Genomic DNA, 20753 nt, shown 5'->3' with positions numbered 1-20753 from the left:
CTGGCACGCCACATTCTCTCCAGGAACTCTTTCACAGCCTCAATCATCCTTTCATTAGTCTCCCCACACAGTCCCAGCAGCAACACCATCCATTCCCTTCCTGTCATCTCCACTCTGTCATGCCCCAGCTCCCTCAGCACCACTTGCATCATCTCATACCTGTCTCTGGCATACCGTCTAAATCTTCTTGTGACCGTATGCCATGACAATTACGAGTCTTTTCAGGTCACATATATGGCAGACAGCTTCGAAACATGGGAAAATAATGAGCGTAACTTGAGCGTTCCCATGTATTTTCAATGAGCGGCTGGTAATGTTTTGGGTGCAAGTGGGTTAGGGGGAGTAAAGGACGCTGGCTTTACTTTTGTGACGTCATGTTGGCTTATCTTCAACCTAGCCTTTGTGTTTAAGATAAGAGCCGAAGTCACATTTTAAAGAATAACAATATAGAAAGCACCTTTAGTCATTTAGATATGTAATAAAAAAAACCCTCATTCATTAATTCATTGAACTTGACGTTAGATAATATTGATATATATGAAATCCGAAAAGTGATTTAACCGAAGTTGTGAAAGAAGAGCCGAACTGCCGAAGTCACACTTGATAATAACACGGTAATATACATTTACTTCCATTTATTTAATTCATTGTGTACTTGGCAGTTTTTCCATAACTACATGATGCTTTCCCCACGACTGTGTTTGTGGAGTGAGTTCAGATAAGGTAGAGAATACAGATATAAGAGTAAGAACCTAATCAAATGGTGCAATCAGTTGTAGTAGTGACTCACTATAGCTACCCTCTCATGACATTGTAATTCTAGTAGTAATATGCTAGACACTGTAATACTTATAATTAATTTGCGGGTGTGGGGAGGTAAGTTAATAAAATGTGTCCGCTAGGTAGTATTTCAGAGAATGTATATCATGTACCGCTGTCTCGAATACAATGTTGTAGTCTTTTATGGCACGTGGAAGGTATGAGTGCTTGTATGCTTCAGAGTTAGTATGATATGGATTTACCACATCAGGAATAGTGGAAAAGAAAGTACAACCAAAAGTGAGAGCAGGTTCAGACAATTCACAGCTCACTAAAGGATTGGACTACTTGTGTGGCCCTGTACAATATTGTTCTGTGTAGATACAGTGGTGGATCAGTGTCAGTGTGATTGCAATTTCGTGCATAATGATAAGTCTGTGTATGTGAAGAGGATTCGTGTTTATGCATAGGCAGGTAGTGGTTATTTTTGTGAATATAATTACTCTTTATTTGCACTAACATTAATACTGGATAATTTTTCACTAATGACTGGAAAAGATGCACAATTCAATCACTATTTTTCCTTGCTAAATAAGTTGACTGGTATATCTGAAGATCTGTGCTGCCCTTACATACTAACTCTAGAATCTCCTCCACCAGCCTAATATAGTGTAGCTAACCATATAAGGCAACACAGCTGAGCAAGATTTCACTACTATAGCAAGCTGATTTAATAGTAGTGACCAAGTTGAGTCCCTTATAATAATGAGATGTATTAATAGTTACCACATCATACTGTATGATGAGGTGATACAGACCAATATAGCACAAGTTAGTATAATATAGAAAGGTGAGAAATACTGCTTGCTTGTTTTCCTCTGACATTAGTGTTGGTTACAGTTGGTCTTCCGGAAGAGGCACTAGGTATGTGGCTCCAGCTTGGCAGCTCAATCATTAACTTGACTCTGGTTGCGTGTAGTGGTTTTTATTGGCTCTATATAATTGAATGTTATATCCTGGCCTTTCCATAATTCATTTAGATGAGCTTCAAATTGTCCCATGTTATCAGAATTTACCACCCACTCTGGAAGATTGTTCTGTGTATCCACAACCCTGTGAGTGTAAATATTTTCTAATATTTAGTCAAGCCCATGGTTTGAAGATCTTAGAGTTTCCCCGGGTGCAGTCAGGTTAATGCACAGAATAGTTGCTCCTGACTGATCTGGGTAATGTTTTGGTCACGAATAGGATTCCTCCTGCGGCTTCGTTGCACAAGGCTTTCTTCTTCCTCTCATCCCTATTCTGTCCAACTCTCTAACACAAGAGTTAACCAGTACTCTCAATCATTCATACCTTTCAGTGTTAAACTGGAACTCCCTCCCTAATTTGCTCCCTGATTTTGGCTGACATTTTTCTCTTTGTAGCGAGCCAGCACTCAAGTGGGCCTTTTTTTTTTTTTTTTTTTTTACCCTTGGCTGGTTCTCTTCCTTTCATAAAGAAAAAAAAATATGTAACATCCTTGGCAAGTCTAACGGGGGTCACCTTTGCTTAAGGAAGACTTTGTTAGGTTAAGTTAGGCTAAGTAACACCTCCCTCTTGCTAGGATAAAAAGGAGATGGAGTATTACCTTCCATATGTATTAACAAAGCTTATCTTAGAGAAATGTCTTCATTTTTTTAAGTTCATTGAAGTTTACCTAGTTATTCAGGGAATGTCCTTAATTTTTTGTGGCAGTTTTTTCAGTTGTTTTGTTTTCATGCTCAAAAAAATTATTTTCCTCACAAGTTTCTCAAGTTTGTTGAGGCTAAAGAAAAGTATTGGAGCAGTGGCTCTGCATTTCTATCATATTTTCTTCCTTTTATTTATTATTTTCATAATATTGAAATAACATCAACTTCACCTGATAGTTGGATTGAATTAGGTGAGCTTTAGATTGATTAATTCAGTTCATAAATATCACTCCTGATTTCTTTATTGGCTATGATCCCAAGAAACAGTCACAAAATTAGTAGGTAAAGGTAAATTTTAATAATCTTTATTTCTTTTCATTGCAAAGTAACCTGGATTTGTGTATTCAGGCTGTGGTGGCGTGTGGTGTAATGGGGAAGATTGAGGTGCGGCAGTTGGTGCAGGGCGTTCCCTTTGCCACAGCAGTCTTGGCTCGAGCCCCTCTGAGTTGGTCTGCCGATAACAACATTGCTCTCGTCACCCAGCATGGTGTCTACATTTTGGTAAGTCTTTGTTATTATTTTCCTTTTTATGGAGACTAGTAGAGGTAGTAGTTTAGTTACTGGACATGTCTGTTATTGACTACATCTGTACTTAATAAATGGTTTGGATTATTTCGCTGTTTCATTCATTAACGTCTTATCTATTAACTTCATAGATATTTTCTTTTATGTCTCCTTTATTATCATTGTATTTCACTTCTGCTTCTATTACTAATCCTATGAAAACTATTGCTATTACTGGTACTCCTACTATCATTGATATAATTACTATTGCAGTTAATTTTTTCCTTGCAGGTATGTTGAGGAGAAATTGGCATGAGTGTTATGCACATCATAGAGACACTTGAAGCTGACAATTTTTATTAGTAATTGAAAACTGTTGTCATCTAATGTAGTGAAAGTGAACTGTGATTAACTTGCTTTTTACTGTGGTTGCATTAAAGGAACATTGCAAAGATGCATGGATTGAAATTCTTAATAGTTCTAGTGATGGTGGCCCAGTCACGGGCACTAAACTTCACAGAGTATGTATTTGGCACCAATACAAATTTCTTACCAGCTGCATTTGGGGACTTCAACTCTGATAAACTAACTGACTTGTTTGTGGTGACGGAGGATGGCAAGACGTTAGAGATACTAATATCTCAGTCTGAGCCGCCCCTCATGCTTGCCTCAGGAGCTGATGGAGGGCCATCCTGCACCTACAAGACCCTCAATATAGTCAATGTTGCTCCTGGGGACTTTGATGGAAATGGTGCCATGGATGTGATGATAGTGTCACACAATACCAAGGTGTCTGAGTTCTTTGAAGTGTATATCCTATGGGGAAATCTCAAGGAAATGTCTTTGAAGTGTGCATCAGAAGACTCTCCATTACTGTCACTCTCTGGACAGCCGCTGGTCATGGATTACAATGGAGATATGATCCCTGACCTGTTTGGAGAAGATGAAAATAAAACCAGAAAGTTTTGGGTGTTTGGACAAGATCCAAAGAGGGAGCCTCCAGTAGCTGTGCCTGTAGAAGTAGGTAACCTGACAAGCCTGAGAGTGCCAAGTTCACATGCCTTCATTGACCTGGATGATGATCTTGCAGCTGACCTTTGGGTAACTGCTGAGGGACAGTATGAAGTGTGGATGAAATCTGACAAGGGTTTCAAATTGAACCGTATTCCAAACCTACCAACTTCTGTGGTTGGCCAGACATCTTTTGCAGATGTGAATCTTGATGGAGAAGTGGATGCTCTTGTTCCAGCTCTCAAGGATGAACAGAGTGCAATATTTATTTACAGTTATGGACATTCAAACTGGATTGAGCTGGATGTCAACTTCAAGGACTCGGCTGAAAATATCTGGAGGTACCCTAAAGCAGATGATAAGGATTATCTTTACACAGACACCATCACCTTACATGTTGGTGACTACAATCTAGATGGCTACCCAGACATTCTGGTCACCCTCATCAATGCAGAGAATAAACCAAGAGTGATCCTGATGGAGAATGTCAAATGTGAGGCGGCATGCAATGCTTACCCACGCAAGTTTGTACCACACTGGAATCTGTTTGAGGAATTTGGTGACACTGTATTGGGAACCTTCTTTGACTTTCAAGAAGATGGCACACTGGATATCCTTCTAGTGCGAAAGGACTCTGATGGGAAGTACCAGCTGGGAGTGTACAAAGACCCCAATGAGTATGATGCTGTCTTCGTCAAGGTAAGGACTGAGCTACTTATTGTGAAATGTTTGTAGTAGTGTGTAGAATCTGCAGCTCCAACCAGATTCCCCTGATAAAATAATAGTAATGGGAAGAGACTTGTATTTTGCCACACAGCATAACTTATCTATCTCTTATATAACTTACCAAAGATTTAATATTTAATACTCTTCTAAGTGTGCACATTATGAGTTCTAGTTTGTTTCAGAGAATATATACCATTATGTTTATATATTGTGTGAAATCTTGACAAATACATGCATCAACAATGAGGCCCTGCATTACAGGTGCTCATCCCTACGGGGCGCTGCTATGGGTCTGACTGCGAGCTGCACAACATTCCTTATGGCACCAACCAGCCAGGGCCCTCCATCACTTACATCATCACCACAGCCACAGGAGGCCTGCAGCAGTCCAGGGACACCCAGCTGTCCCAGACTGCCTACCATGCCCTCCAGCTACCTTACACCGTCTTTGGTTTGGGACGAAACTGGAATTTTGTGGAGGAACTGAGGGTTGGCATCCCCAAAGGGAACAACTCAGAGACCCTGAGTAGCAGTTTTACCCAGATCATCCCCAATTCCCAGCTGATAGTGATACCATACCCTAGGGGGCACCCAGACCGATGGGTGAGCAAGCTGTTCATCACCCCCAGCAAGGCAATGCTTATGACGGCCGGAGCGCTGGTGGGCACCTGCCTCTTTGTGGCTGCCATCATTGGCATCCTCTACCGCAGAGAGTTGCAGCAGGACAAGAGGGAGAAGCAGCAGGATGCACATAAGTTTCATTTTGATGCCATGTAAACCATTAGTGTTCTTGCTTTTCTAGTGAGTACTGGTATGATTCTTTTGTAGTGTTTCACTGTTCATCATCAGATATCCATTTGTCTCAGTTTTTCCTTCTTCACTAGTAGTTATCAGTTCTTGATATCAATTGTATGTTCATATGTACCAATGAAATACCTAGTCATGTAGTGCTGATCTTCCAGTATGAATGAATATTTATAATTTTCTCATATATAAAGGTAATTTATTTTGGTTACATGATATATGGTATAGGAATTGGATGCCTTGCTTGATTTGTGATGATTTGTGTTCCTACATATTGTGGCATGAAGGTTTGCATTGCACTCATGCTGTGTGAGGACCTGTGAAGCACTGGGTTGGTGATACTTAACTCTTGTGAATTTTGGTTTTGGATTTTTGGAGGTCTGCCTTATAGCATTATATTCTTTGTATATAGATATGTATATAATGGAAGAGAAAATAAGCTTTAAGAGGTATGTATAGGTATATCAAAATATAAGTTTTGTTATGGGTGGCTGGGGACAGGAAGGACAATCTATAAAATTTAGCTGAAAATCATTTCTATACTATTGTTGCACTGAAAATGTACACTGCTTTATGTTTGAGTATCATGATAATTTCTTCTTATGATAGATTATTATATTTGGTTGTTTTATACAATTGGGTATTTTTCATACATGCAGAGTAACTTTGAAAAAATTGATATTGAATATATCCTCCTGGAAAAGGGTCACTGAGTAAAGAATAAGAATAATACACTTCATTGAGTGTAGATCTGCCAATGTGTAAAACATGAAATCACTATTTTTATTCAAACACTTATGACATTTCGGGACAAACATGATCCCATCTTCAAACAAAGTTACCAAGATGTAGTGGTCCAGAGCTGCCTTTTCCCTGCAGAGTACTGATCTCTAAAGACACCAGAAATCCAAGACTGCAGACTGGCCATATCTTGATTTAACTTGGTTGAGTGTCGATCTGCCAAAGCGTAAAACTTGGAGGTGAAAGAAAAGCCACAATTAAATAGAAATAGTGATTTTATTACAGCTCTCTCGCTCTCTCTCTCTCTCTCTCTCTCTCTCTCTCTCTCTCTCTCTCTCTCTCTCTCTCTCTCTCTCTCTCTCTCTCTCTCTCTCTCTCTCTCTCTCTCTATCAGATATATATATATATATATATATATATATATATATATATATATATATATATATATATATATATATATATATATATATATATATATATATATATTATATATATATATACATGAATTTAGCTTTCTCATGTATTATTTAAGTGTAAGATTGATTTTTGTAATTGCCTTTTTTTTTTCCTTTTCTTCCTTTTGACAGTTTTTGAAATTCACATTGAAATATTTGTATGTGTTAATTATGTGTAGTTGAGATACGTTAGTGAGAAAGATGAAAAAACTCAGTTTATAGATCTGTTTTTTCCCGAGAACTGAGTGCTTGATCGACGGTTTATGAAGTAGATGTGTAGATATTGTGATCATGTCCTCAATAAGTTAACAGTGTGGGGAATGGGTGAGAGAGAGAGAGAGAGAGAGAGAGAGAGAGAGAGAGAGAGAGTAGGGGGGAAAGGAAATTGTGCAAGCATGTCATGTTGCATCCATCTGTCTTCAAGCATTTCCATGGAAAAAGCACTAAGAGAGAGAGCTTGTGTATGGGTAGAATGGCTTCATCTTAAGTTGCTGCAGGTATACAAATAAAGAATATATGTTTTGGCAAATTTGTCTTATTTACCAAAGAAAATGGACATAGTGCAACTTATAAGTATTGTGTAATGCTTGAATGATTAATATGTTTGTAGTACCTATCTGCAAATACATTTATGAATCAGACAGCATCCTTTTAATCAAGGGAAACCAAGCCAAACTGAACACACACACACACACACACACACACACACACACACACACACACACACACACACACACACACTCTCAACTTGCAGACAGACTTAACAGCATTCCCTCACACTTATGCATACCAGATAAGCAACAAAACTGAAGATTTCTTTACATTGGTGTTCAAATACATGCATATATTATCCATTTTTTAAGTAATTGTGAAAATGGACTACTTGTTGATTATAGTTATAAATGTACACACACCTTTATATTCCAAGTACATATTTTTGAATGTTGTAATGTTTTGCCAGGAGGTAACCCTGTCCCCTGAGGAGTGCACGCCAGCACTGATGTTAACACGCTTCTTCCTGGCAGCTCCTGATGCCCAGTCCTCCAAAGTCCATCCAGGTCAGCTTAGGTTAAATACAGGTAGCAAAGTAAACTGGAATGGAGTGAAATGTGATGCTGCTTGTGGTTGGTGTGAAATTACTAACAAGTGATTAATGTTAATTTGATATTGTCTGAGTACCAAATAATGAGAATTACTGGCACAGTCCAACATTAGCTCTGAGCTCTGATATAAAGTAGTTTGATTTATTAGGCATATAATTATTCTTCGTTATCCTTGTGTTGGGTTTGAATTGAGACTATCCCTTAGAGACTACAAAGAAAAAAATAATGACAATAATAATAATCTGTAATGAGCTGCTCAAGTCAGCATAGTATGTAGTGAGTCCCATGGCATGACACACTCGACAGACATCGACCTGACCACCGTGCTGCAGACAGTAGATCATGTCACCGGCCACGCCATGATGATGGATGCCATGCTGTCGGCCAACCAGCGGGCCGAGGTGGAGCAAGACCCTCGCTACTCTCGCAGTAGTGTGTCCTGCATGCCTAGTGGTGAGGCCACCCACAGGGGCTACCAGCAGGGCGTGTGGTCTCCTCAGGGGATTGGACAGCATGGGAGGTGTGTATCTCATTGCTTATTGATTTATTACTACAATAATTATGAATATGTATAGTTATAGATCTCCAAAATTATCATTACTTAATAAGCTCATTGTTAGTGTCTGGGCAATACCAGATACCTGTTGTTGTTCAAATCTAACAGCTTATCATTCTGTGGCTTTCCTGGGCAGGTGTGTGCTGGCCCTGCTAACCACAAACTACAAAGTGACTCTGGTGGGGCGGACAAACAGGTACTGGGGGGAGCTGGCAAACCTCTCCTCACAGTGGCTCAAGTACTGTTCAGATGAGGCCTGGCAGAGAGTCAAAGTTCCAGAGGACAGCCCAGTGCACATCCAGTACAAAGCACGAATGGCAATGCTGGCCATCTGCAGTGAGTGTTTGTCTGTAGTGTGCTTTGTCCTCCCAATCTAGTGGCATTGTTGTCACTTGTTTTGCTTCCTATTTTTTCATGAGAATTGTTTTATCAAGAATGATTTTAATATAAACTTATAGATGATAAACAGTATATATTATTTTTATTGCTGTCTGTCAGAACTGGTGTGGACGTCAATGTGTGAAGGGGAGGGTGGCAAGTACTGCATGCTGATTGGGTTGACGGAGGGAGGCCATGCAGTGTTCTGGCATGTGGCAACAGGCTGCACCTCCCAAGACCAAGTCAAGTTATTGAGTGTACAAGAGACAGACATGACGCAGATCAAATCAGCTCACTGGCACACTACTGGAGATAACTGTGGTAGGTGTTGGCAGCTTCAATGGTTAATATAACTCTGTTTTAATTTGAAAGGAAATATATGATTTGCATTAAAATACACAACCTGTAATTAGCATTAATACATATTTATTTTGTATCCATATTTTACTAATAATGTTCACAGTATGAAATTACTGGTAATCTTTAATCATTACAGACACTGCACACTATCCTAAATCATTTAATTTTAAAACTTCCAGGCTATTTGACCCTTGGGAACAGTCAGGGACAAGTAAAGATCCTATGCTGTGAGTTCAGCCACGATCACGCTCTGCTGAGAGACTTAGGCTATGCTTGGGAAAATGCTGACAGGTGGGAATTACATGTAGTACTTTCACTCTGCATCCGTGTGCATATATGAAACAAGAAGCATAAATTTGGATCTGTTGACCATTTTCTTGTCTGTATGTTTGTATTTTCATTAGAATTGAAGGGCATAATTTTTAAACCATTATTTGTGGAGCATAAATCACAATCTTGGCTTGAGTTGCTGACCGTGCAGATATACAACTTGCCTTTCAAAACAGTGATGATTACTGGTATGTATATTCAAATATCATCACTGTCATCATGATGTGCTGTTGCAAAAAATTTAAGTTACTCTGAGTATCAAGTTAACACATCTGAACAAAGAATCAACTGACATGAAACATTTTATTTGCATTTTTTCCAGAATGATTGTTAACCAGACCGAGTTATGTCCCATTGAGGATGACCAGTACCTTCTACTCTCAGCCAAACACAATATTCTGCTGGTATTGTCAATTTCCCTCACCACACACCACCTTGCTGTCAACCACACATCACACACTTTTATTGGAGACCTTGAAATTTCAGGTTTGTCTGTTTCCTTTTTTTTTATATTATTATTATAAATTTATCATTTTGTTCTCCTTCAGCTTCATTCAAAGACTTTTTGTGATGGAAATAAGTGCATTGTATCATTATCAGAAATATAAGAACTTTAATTTGCAGGTCTTCTGGTGTTTGATGACTTCAATGTATATGCAGCAGCAAAAGATGGCTTTGTAAAACATGTCTCCATAAAGGTGCTGAATGATGGAAGTACAAACATTGAACCACACGATGCCATCTTTCATTCCGAGGGGGTCACTTACTCAGACCTGGTGGCCTCTCCCAACAAGGCAATGGTCTGTGTGTTTGAGTCGTGAGTACTGTTTACTTCTCTGTGTTCGAGTCATAAGTATTGTTTACCACTTTGTGTTTGAATCTTGGGTACTGCTTATTTCTTCATGTTTGAGTCTTGGGTACTGCTTATTTCTGCATGTTTGAGTGTTGGGTACTGCTTATTTTTCTGTGTTTAAGTCATGAGTACTGTTTATATTTATGTCTGTGTTTGAGTCATGAATACTGTTTACTTCTCTGTGTTTGAGTTATAAGTACTGTTTATTTCTCTGTATTTCAGTCTTGGGTACTGTTTACTTCTCTGTGTTTAAGTTGTGGGCCATGAGTTCCTGATCAAACTGTGATTTGTTAGCATAGATTTAGAATGCCTCATTGTTTCCTTCCAGCATCCGAGTGGCATATGACCATCTGATAGAAAGAGAACCAACACTCATCAACATCTACAGGGTGGTGGAGACTGCCAAGATGGTGGACTGGGTGCTGGAAAGTCCACTGCCACTCCACCTAATTGCTGATGTGTTTGAGAGTCTGAGGTGAGGGTGGATGACCAAGTGTGTCCAGAAGTTGGTGAAAGAAAAAAAATATATATAACAACTTCCTTTACTTGAATGTATTTGATTTTGTGATTTTATTTCTAAGGTGATCATCTAAAGATTTCACTTGTTATGTCTACACTTCAAATTGTACTTTTACTCAAGGGAAATTTGGTTTTGTTATGTTGTGCTTGTATTATGAGGCTTGTGAGGCAGGAGAGAGAGAGAGAGAGAGAGAGAATAAGTATAGGTATGAGCTATGTTGAAATTAGCAAGTTATGACTCATTTTCTTATTGCCATTCCCCTTAAGAAGTTTTTAAGGGACAGACATCAATGTAGATAGACAAATAGACAGAGTAATAGTAACATTATCTTGTGAACTACAAAGCACACTTATATTCTTCATTAATTACACTATGATAGATAAATGAATGGAAAGATGAATAAATAGATAAATAAATGGACATGTAAAAAAGATATATAGGTAGATAGAAAGACTGGTAGATAGATAGATGAAGTAGATACTTAGAAAGACTAATACATAAAATGAAAATAGAAGTATAGATGTATTAGTGATAGCTTGCCCAGAATGGTAGTGAATGTAAAAATGCTCCTACAAGAATATAGAAAGACAGATAGATAGATAGATAGATAGATAGATAGATAGATGATGTAGATATACAGAAAGATTGACACATAGGATAAAAGATAGATAAATAGATTGATGGCAGACTAGTAGTAAGTAAAAAATGCTCCTACAGGATATCAGTTTGCAAGGCTGGACGGTCTTCCCTTAAAGTCCTTCAGGTTGATGAGATTCCTAACCAGTCACTGCAGAAACTCAAGGCGCATTTCTGGCTGGTGAAGATATCCAAGAGTGTGGCATCCTCCAATGAAGCTCTTCTAGAAACACTGGTAAGTTTGTTTGTGTGGATTCTTCAGTGATGAGGTGGATAATAGATTTCCACAAGTAGTGTCATTAATGCGAGAGTTATAGTAATTTGTCATTCTCCCACAAATATGCTGAGATGATGCCTAATATTCATCTTGTGCATATGATAAAGTAACATTAATCTTTAAAACTACTCAGTAATCAAGTTGTTAATGCTTAGTCATTAGGGAGCTTTTAAAGAAGATTAGATAAATTTATGGATGAGGATGTAAGGAGAAATATGTGGGTATGTTTCATACAGAAGCTGTCATTTGTAGGTCTGATGGCTTGTTGCAGCTTACCTCATTTTTTTTTATGTGATCAAGTAGTGTTAAGAATCAAAGTGCATTACAGATTTAAGTGTATGTAATGGCTTCTCTCTTAAGCATTGTAATGTAATGACTTGACGACACTAGACCTGACTACTAACACTCAATTATTGAATGTTTTTGTATCTTACACTTTTCTCTACCCTGTTTAGTGTCCAAGGTACACACTAGAGCATTTTGTTTTTTAAATTATCACATTGTTATTATTATTTTTTTTTTCTTTTGTGCAAATAGCATATCATTGTCCATCATCACCTGAGAACTCAACAGCTTCCCATCCAATTGTTTGTATTACAGAATGAGGTGGAAGCAAAAGTGCAGGAAGCCATTCTTATGAAATGGATTTTTGGTGTTGTTGAAAAGTTTGCACAAAGAAAGGAGCCCTTCCTGCCATCCATAGCACACTCTCTCCCTCATGTGTGACTGGGTGAAGAAAGATGGAAAGCAAGCTGTCAGAAGAACTGTGGAGGTGATTGATGCTTAGTCAAGTTTTCTTGATATGATATTTAATGAAGCTGAATAATGACACAAATATTTTTAGTTATTGTTACCTTTTACTCTGTAAATTTGTGAATTAATACTTTATTCTGAAACATTATTACAAATAACTGACATGAAAATATTGAGGAATGCCATTGCAAGATTTGTTCAATGAAGAGAGTTGGTAACAGATTGTATTGTATTGTAGGTGCTTACAGTACTATATTCATTCCTCCTTAAGAATAAAGAAAAGATATGACACAAAAAGCCACTACACTACCCAGTAATACAAAGCCCAGCTCATCTTCCTTTCCTCTTTACAGCCGCTTGCCAAAAGACTGGAGAAGAGCAAGAGAGAGCAGTGTCCAGTGTGCAGAGCGCCGGTGCAGCTCAAGTGGCTGACTCACGGTCAGTGTGGCAATGGTAAGTATTACAACAACTTTATGTGAAGCAATCTAAGCCTGAACTCAGATCCAGGGAGTAGTTACCAATAGAGGGCATTCACAGGTGTTGTGTGGAGTAGTTAAAAGTTTCCAGTGAAGATTAATGTATTTTCTGATGGACAGGTCACACACTGCCTCGCTGCTGCCGAACACTCATGCTGACGGAACCATCCATCCTGTGTTCCCGATGTAGAGTGTATGCCCACGTGGATGCCAAAGGTGAGGCTGCCCCTGCTTACCTCCAGTCTGTTATTCATTCTGCAGTAAATGTAGTATTGATGAATATAGATTTCTTGTTGGCTCCTTTTCAATGTTGATGCCCTACATAGTGTACTGCTCGATAAAACCTTGAGTGTTAACCCATTCCTTTCAGAATCTTGCCATCATCAAGTTCATGTAGATTCCTTGTAAGGTAATTTCCAGTTTTGATGTCTTACACAAGCATTGTTCCATTGCAGACATAGTTGAGGAGGATGCCTACATATGTACCTATTGTAGTGGTCCTATGGTGAGTGAGCTCAACAGAAGGATAGCCAGGAAGCAGCAGGAGTGAGCTGTGCTAAGATTCTACAGGAGCTATTATGTTGAGGGAATGTTGCCTTGTCTCCCACTCACTCCTTATAGAGCTACTGTTGTACCTGTCTGCAGCCTGACCAGCAGCACTGGGCTTGTAATTTTGTCTGTTCACATGAGCCATATGTTGCACTGTTCTTGTCTGTATGGGAAAAAAAAGACACCTCCTGATTGAAGGAATAATCAATAAAGCTTTTTTTTATATATCATTGTTTATTACAACCTTCTTATAACCCATCCTACATCCTCCCACACTACCCTAGGACATCCCATCCAGCCTCAGGGTATTACAAGTGTTGGACAAGGACAAGCTCCATCCTGGCATCTCCCTGTTTTCAATTGGTCTGCTGCCAACAACAACCCCAGATGTGATTGTATCCTCATCTTCATCAGCTCCTTTGTCTGCATCATGATTGGTGAGTTTGTGTGCCTCTGCTCAATTTTTTTTATTGCTTGTATGTATAAAGCAAAAAAAAAATTAGTAAAAGATTTATGTCCAGGTCCTGTAAATTCTCAGATAAGCTTTAAAGAAAGTTTATCAGTTCACACTTTTAAGTAGTGCTGTTATCTGTACCACATGCCTCAAACACTTGCTTCTACAGAGCTCCCAAACACAATGTCTGCACAACTCCCTATCCCAAGTCTCCTGTGATTGGCTCACCCAATACAACAGCCATACCTACTGCTCACTCATTGAGGAGAACAACTTGGAGGGCACTGCCAGAAACTTCTCTAAGGTGAGCACATTATCTTGAGCTGATGAAACATTGTATTTTTTTTATTTCTCTTTAGTCATCATTAGATTCTACATTTCCAATGATAATTAAAATTTGAAGTGGAGTCTATGGAACTAGTAACATATTCATCATGAACACATAATCCTAAGTTCAGACTGTAGGTACATATACAAGACAAAATCAGATACCACTTGACTGCATTCACAGTAAGTGCCAGAGAGGCAGATTCAGAAGATATTAATGGTAGATGATATTGCTTACAGTTGGTGGGTCTGGGCAAACTGGACTGTGATTCTTGGCAAGAAAGACTGGCACAAATGTGATCCTTGAAGCTTAAGGAGTACCGTACTTCAGCTTCTCACAGTCAGTGGTGAGAGACTCATGTTGTATTGATGAGTTACAACAGAAGGCGATGGAAAATAATGCATGAGTGGAGTAACTCTTCTTTGTCTTTTCTTTTTTAAAACATTGCTGTTCCTATGTATCCTTGCAGTGAGGACCTGGACCACTCCCCATTGAGGATGAGGACTCTCCCATCACGCAGACAACCAAATGCTGTGCCAGTCCACCATCATTCAGTTCATGTAAGGTATGTACTCTACTCTCTTTCGCTCATCTCAAGCCATGCACGAGAAGTCAGCCTGTATTTTCATCATTTCACATTTTGTTTTCTATCTTGATTTTCTATTATTGAAAAGCATCTTATTTTCATGTCTTTTTCTTATTCTATTTTCATTGTATTGGTCTTGTTGTTATTATTAAATTCCATGTTATTTTTACTTCATATATTTTTTTTCTGCTTTTTATCTCTAATGTGTTGTTATTGAGTGGCATCTTCACTTCATCCTCTCATTTTCTGCTTCTATCTTGGGTACCCCAAGGATCAGTGCTAGGACCTCTTCTTTTCTTGGTGTACATTAACGATTTAGATATAGGAATTAGTAGCAAAGTATCAAAGTTTGCAGATGATACTAAGATAGCATGTGCAGTACAGGGTGAAAAGGACAATTACAGAATACAACGAGACCTGGACAGGCTGATAGCATGGGCAGACAGGTGGCAGATGGAGTTTAATTCTGATAAGTGTCAGGTTATGCATTTAGGTAAAGACAACACAAACTTTAACTATGAGATGGAGGGATGTTGGCTAGAGGCAGTAGAGGAAGGAAAGGATTTAGGAGTAGTGATAGACAGGACTATGAAATTTTCAAAGCAATGTTTAGAAGCAAGAAATAGGGCAAATAGGATCCTGGGTTTTATAAATAGAAATGTTAGTTATAAAAGTAAGGAAGTGGTGCGTAGCTTATATAATTCCTATGTTAGGCCCCATTTAGAGTATTGCATACAGGCCTGGTCACCCCACTATAGGCAGGATATCAACATGTTAGAAGCAGTTCAGAGAAGAGCAACTAGGATGATACCAGCATTAAAGCGCCTGGAGTATAGAGATAGATTAAAGGAATTAAACATGTTTTCATTTGAGAGGAGATGTATAAGAGGGATATGATAGAGTTATTTAAAATGTTCTCAGATACAAACTACATAGATGTGAGATCTTTCTTTACCTTAGAGGAGGGAAATAGGACTAGAAATCATGGCAGGAAGATTAGAAAGCAAGGCTGCAGGTTAGATATAAGAAAATATTTCTTTAGTCATAGAGTGGTAGACTTCTGGAATGCATTGCCAGAGACGGTTGTAAATAGCACTAGTTTGACAATGTTTAAAAACAGATTAGATAAGCACTTAAATTTATTAGATTTATAATTATGTATAGCACTGCATGATAGTTTTTATAAGAAATTTACTATAGTTAAATAAGACATGGTCCCCATGTATGGGGACCACAAATTGTAGAGGATTTCGCTGCAGGACTTAGCCCTGTTAATGGGCCAAATATTTAGAATTAGTATATAATGTATTGTGTACTTGTAAGTGTATCTTTAAGTACTGATGACGAGGTCGCTGTGCGACTGGTACAGGATAACCTAGATGGGCCCTGGTGGCCCTTTGTTATCCTATTATTTATGTTATGTTATGTTATGTTATTATAACTGCCTAATTTTTATTCAGTTTCCTTTGTTTTCTCATGAGGCATATACGTACCACTAATGGCATAACTATAATTAAGTGGCATCTTCACTTCATCTTTTTTTTTTTTTTTTTGCTCTTGTATCACTGAGATGTGTTGTTCCCACTGTAGTAATTCAAGTAGTTTCAAAATGAAGGTCCAAAGTTGTTGTCATTGTTACAAGCACTGTTACTGATTGTTATCCTCATTCCATCTACAAATTTACTTTGATTGAGACAGCTTTGAAAACATACATTCCTAGGTACAACTAATCCACAAGCCTACTTGGAGTAAAGTTATTGAAGTTTAGTGCAAGTTTAGTAGCCAAGAATTCCTCCTCGCATTGTCATTGAGTTTGAAAAGCGGAGTATCGCATCATAAACAAAGCCATTTTTATAACGTTACCTGTGGCCTATTTTTTTTTTTTTCATTTCGCTTTTTTCTTGCCAGTACAGTACTCTCTCTCTCTCTCTCTCTCTCTCTCTCTCTCTCTCTCTCTCTCAATAGATTCGTAGCCACTACTGGATCACGTTTGCAAAAAAAAAGTGCAAAAAATAAGGAATAAAAAAGCGAAAAAGAAGAAAAAAAAAAAGGCAAGGAATTTCGTTATCCATAAATCTCTGGAATGCGTGACAGTTTTAGAAGTAGCTACATTTTACGGTTACCTACTGGGGCGGTGTGTGTGTGTGTGTGTGTGTGTGTGTCCACCATTGACATGAGTTAAGCGTTACTAACTTCTATAATTACAATTTCTGCCATATGGCGGAGGTATTATATTTAAGCGAGGAAAGCGTGCAGTTACTGACCCCCAGTGTTATTTCCCTTGAAATATCTCGTCTTATTGTTATTAGATTTCCTTTCCTTTGCTGTTTCATATCCATTCTGTTGCTAATCCCTTTTTATCACACCTATAATTCAATTTCACCTCTTTTATCTGCATGTCCTTCATTATTTCTTCCGATCTCTTTTATTCTCTTCTTTCCCGATTCGTCTCAGCATCCATCCATCTCAGTCACGCTTGAAATGTCATGCATGGCCATTGAAAGCGTCATGGCCATCACATACGGTCGGGAAATTAGCAGAGTGAAGCGAAACGAGAAAACACCTCCCTTTTCCCCATATATAAGATATATATTCTAAAATACGTAGTTGCATCTTAATACTTTCAATATGTTCTAACTAAAGTGACGCTGTTTTTTAAGGTCTCCTTTTATGGTTGTAGCGACAGATTGACAAAATTTATACATTGTTAACAGCAGAAACACTTGAAAACTCGATCGATTGTTTCTGTAGCCTTTCCAAATAATGTAAAGGTGGTGAGAAAGCAGAGAGCCATATAATGTCTTTAACCCTTTCAGTACCATGACGTGTTTTCATATTAATTTTGCTTACTATTTGGCGATTTTATACATCTTCATAAACTTATGAGGGGAATTCACATTGTGAAGCCTGTGACCATTAATCTCTTGACCTCCATAGACGCTTCCTAATGTGAATAAAATCAGTAATTACACCTAAAACTCGTAGTAAAAATGCGTTACAGTTATGAAGGGGTCAATATACGATACATATTGTAAAACACTTCTGACTGCACCTTTATTATACTCAAAGGACATTAATTCAAATTACAAAAGGTTTTAAAGGAGTTATTAAGGTTGTAGCGACAATCTGACAAAAGCAATACATTATCAACAGTAGAAACACTCTTGAGAGCCCGGCTGATCATCTCTGTGGCCTCTGAAAATAGTCATGGTGAGAGAACATAGCGAGCCATATCGAGTCTTTCCTACACCAGCACCTTCGCACCTGACTGACCCACACTCGACTTTCCTCTGTTTTTCTCCCCACCAATGGACGGAGGGAAAAACTGGAGTAAGAAAGAGTGGAAAACAAGACAGGCGTGACGGTGGAAAACAAGAACAAGCGTGACGTGATTTATACTCGTACTGGTTCGCAAAGTGTCAGGCGGCGGTTTTCTGCTACTACTTCCTTCTTTTCTTTTCTTTTTTTCTACTTAATCCTCTTTTTCGTACCGAGAGAAACGGAGTAGTGTTTATTTTTCTTTATTGTACTTTTTCATTTGTTTGGTTTGTGTTTTTATTTGTTCTTTTTCTTTTCTTGTAGGTGTTTTCTCTTGGGGAACGAGTGGTATCAACTAGACCATAAACACACACACACACACACACACACACGTAACGGAATTCTCACGTATTTTTCTCTCCTTTCTTATTTCTTCTTTTCTTTTCTGAGTCTTCTTTTTGCTTTTAATTTTTACATTATCTTTTCTTTTAATCCCTTTCCTTTTCCTTTTTTGTTTGTCTACTTTTTTCGCTTCTTGTCTAAATTCATGCATTTCATTGTATTTTCCTTTCATTTCTGTGTGTTTTCTCTTCCATCACTCGTTACTCATAAAATTTCCAAACTTAAACCCAAATCTTACTAAACCAAATAAAGTTATGAGCTAGAATAAGAAAAAAAAAGTACCTCATAGTTTTCCTCCAAGACACTCATTTGACCGCTTGGTAATGCGTTGATATAAAGGTTTAGTCAGATTTACAAATTAAGATGACCAACATTATTATTTTTGGGAGGATACTAATCTTATAATAATCTCAAGGGGCATAGTGATCTCTCTCTCTCTCTCTCTCTCTCTCTCTCTCTCTCTCTCTCTCTCTCTCTCTCTGAAGCCAAATTTTCGTTCCAGTCAGTTTCTCTTTATCGTAACCTTTATTGCGGGTACGGTGGTGGCGGATATGATTTTAGAGAGAGAGAGAGAGAGAGAGAGAGAGAGAAGAGAAAGCCAGTGATTATCCTTTGTTTCTAATGAAAGCTAACTCAAACTATCCTCTCTCTCTCTCTCTCTCTCTCTCTCTCTCTCTCTCTCTCTCTCTCTCTCTGTTCTGTTCTTACACACACACACACACACACACACACACACACACACACACACACCTCCTCCTCCTCCTCCTCCTCCTCCTCCTCCTGCGTTCCTAGTGCCGCGCGTGAAAGTTGCAATGACAAGCTGTTTTCGTCAAGGGAAATCACTTGATCTAGAAAGGAAGGAGTGAGTGAGAGTAATGGAGAAAGGGAGGCAGGGAGAGGAGCGATTGAATGAGTAAGAAAGAGAAGAAGGGGAACAAAAAATTGAAATCGATTGAATGAGTGAATGAAAATAAATAAGGAAGAAAAAAAGACATAAGAGAAATAATGAGTTGATATATGTGTGAGTGAGTGAGAGTGGGACAGAGAGAGAAGTGAGTCAATAAGTGAGAAAGGGAAGAGGAGAGAGATTTGGAGAATTTTAGACAGAGTGAGTGAGTGAGTGAAGGAGTAAGTGAGGAAGCACAAAGAAAGAAAACTAACACCGTAAATTAATAAAGACATGAGGGAAAGATTGAATTAGTGAATGAGTGAGTGAGTGAGTGAGTGAAAACATAAGAGTGAGGTAGAGAGAAATGAGTGAACGAGTAAATAAAGAGGAAAGAAAAGAGAAAAGGAAAGCAATAATAAAATAAAAAATAACTAAATTAATCATGAGTGAGTGAATGAAACAAAGGAAATAGTTCACAAAAAAAGGAGAAATAGAATAAAAAGAAAAGAAAAAAAAATAAGAATGAAAAGATAAATAAAAGGAAGTTCAAATTAATTTAGAAAAAGATAATTGTTTCTTTCTTTGTCTTCTTTTGTGAATGAATAGAAGAGAAGAGTGAAAAGAAAAGAAAGAAAAAAGAGAAAAAGTAAATACAAAAGACAGCAACGATTAAAGAGAAAAGGGAAAGCGAAGTGAAACAAAGGAGCACCACGAGAGAGAGAGAGAGAGAGAGAGAGAGAGAGAGAGAGAGAGAGAGATCCGATCACACAAGACCCAACCCAGCCAGCTTTTCCCTTCCATGGTTGCCAACTTTCTTTTGTCCCACGGGGCTTTGTTTTATATAGAATCTTTCTCTCTCTCTCTCTCTCTCTCTCTCTCTCTCTCTCTGCAAAGTAACATTAAGGAGTGTACAAATTGTGATACATTTTCTATTTCGAAACTCAGCGTAAAGAAAATGGAGACTTATTCGTATGATCGCCGTGTGTGTGTGTGTGTGTGTGTGTGTGTGTGTGTGTGTGTGTGTGTGTGTGACAAGCAGAAAGTTAGAATAAAAAAGAAGAAAAAAAAAGGAAAGTTGAAAATCATGAACTTAGACGATTTGAGGAAATTTTTGGACATGATCGAAAAAAAGAATAATAATGAGCATGTGTTTTCTCCACTCTCTCTCTCTCTCTCTCTCTCTCTCTCTCTCTCTCTCTCTCTCTCTCTCTCTCTCTCCGAATTTCAGTCATATTTTCCCTCTGAGCGCTAGGAAGTAATAGTTGTGTTTTCTGTCACTAGATGACGTTGGCAGATGTAGGTTATGATTCTTTTC

The 20753-nt window shown here is 38.2% G+C and overlaps 1 protein-coding gene across 1 annotated transcript; it reads left to right on the top strand.

Moving 5' to 3' along the window:
• Positions 1-496: 496 nt before the first annotated feature.
• Positions 497-13748, top strand: LOC123510447 (general transcription factor 3C polypeptide 4-like). Its single transcript, XM_045265638.1, has 15 exons — positions 497-614; positions 2838-2990; positions 7692-7788; positions 8140-8353; positions 8526-8725; positions 8888-9088; positions 9307-9418; positions 9780-9943; positions 10082-10274; positions 10639-10785; positions 11548-11701; positions 12447-12515; positions 12850-12949; positions 13093-13188; positions 13428-13748. The coding sequence occupies exons 2-15, from the start codon at positions 2859-2861 to the stop codon at positions 13520-13522; spliced, it is 1974 nt and encodes a 657-aa protein (XP_045121573.1). The 5' UTR covers positions 497-614; positions 2838-2858; the 3' UTR covers positions 13523-13748.
• The last annotated feature ends 7005 nt before the right edge of the window (positions 13749-20753 follow it).

This window comes from Portunus trituberculatus, chromosome 29 (genome assembly GCF_017591435.1).
Source record: "Portunus trituberculatus isolate SZX2019 chromosome 29, ASM1759143v1, whole genome shotgun sequence".
Lineage (NCBI taxonomy): Eukaryota > Metazoa > Arthropoda > Malacostraca > Decapoda > Portunidae > Portunus > Portunus trituberculatus.
The sequence above is the reverse complement of the archived record's forward strand: the minus strand, read 5'-3'. Positions and strand labels throughout refer to the sequence as shown.

Bases quoted from the DNA above. Each gene is read 5' to 3' on its own strand.
- LOC123510447 (XM_045265638.1), top strand. From the start codon at position 2,859: ATGGGGAAGATTGAGGTGCGGCAGTTGGTGCAGGGCGTTCCCTTTGCC. The intron at 7,789-8,139 runs GTCAGCTTAGGT...CACACTCGACAG, and splicing joins GTCCTCCAAAGTCCATCCAG to ACATCGACCTGACCACCGTG. The intron at 11,702-12,446 runs GTAAGTTTGTTT...TGCCATCCATAG, and splicing joins AAGCTCTTCTAGAAACACTG to CACACTCTCTCCCTCATGTG.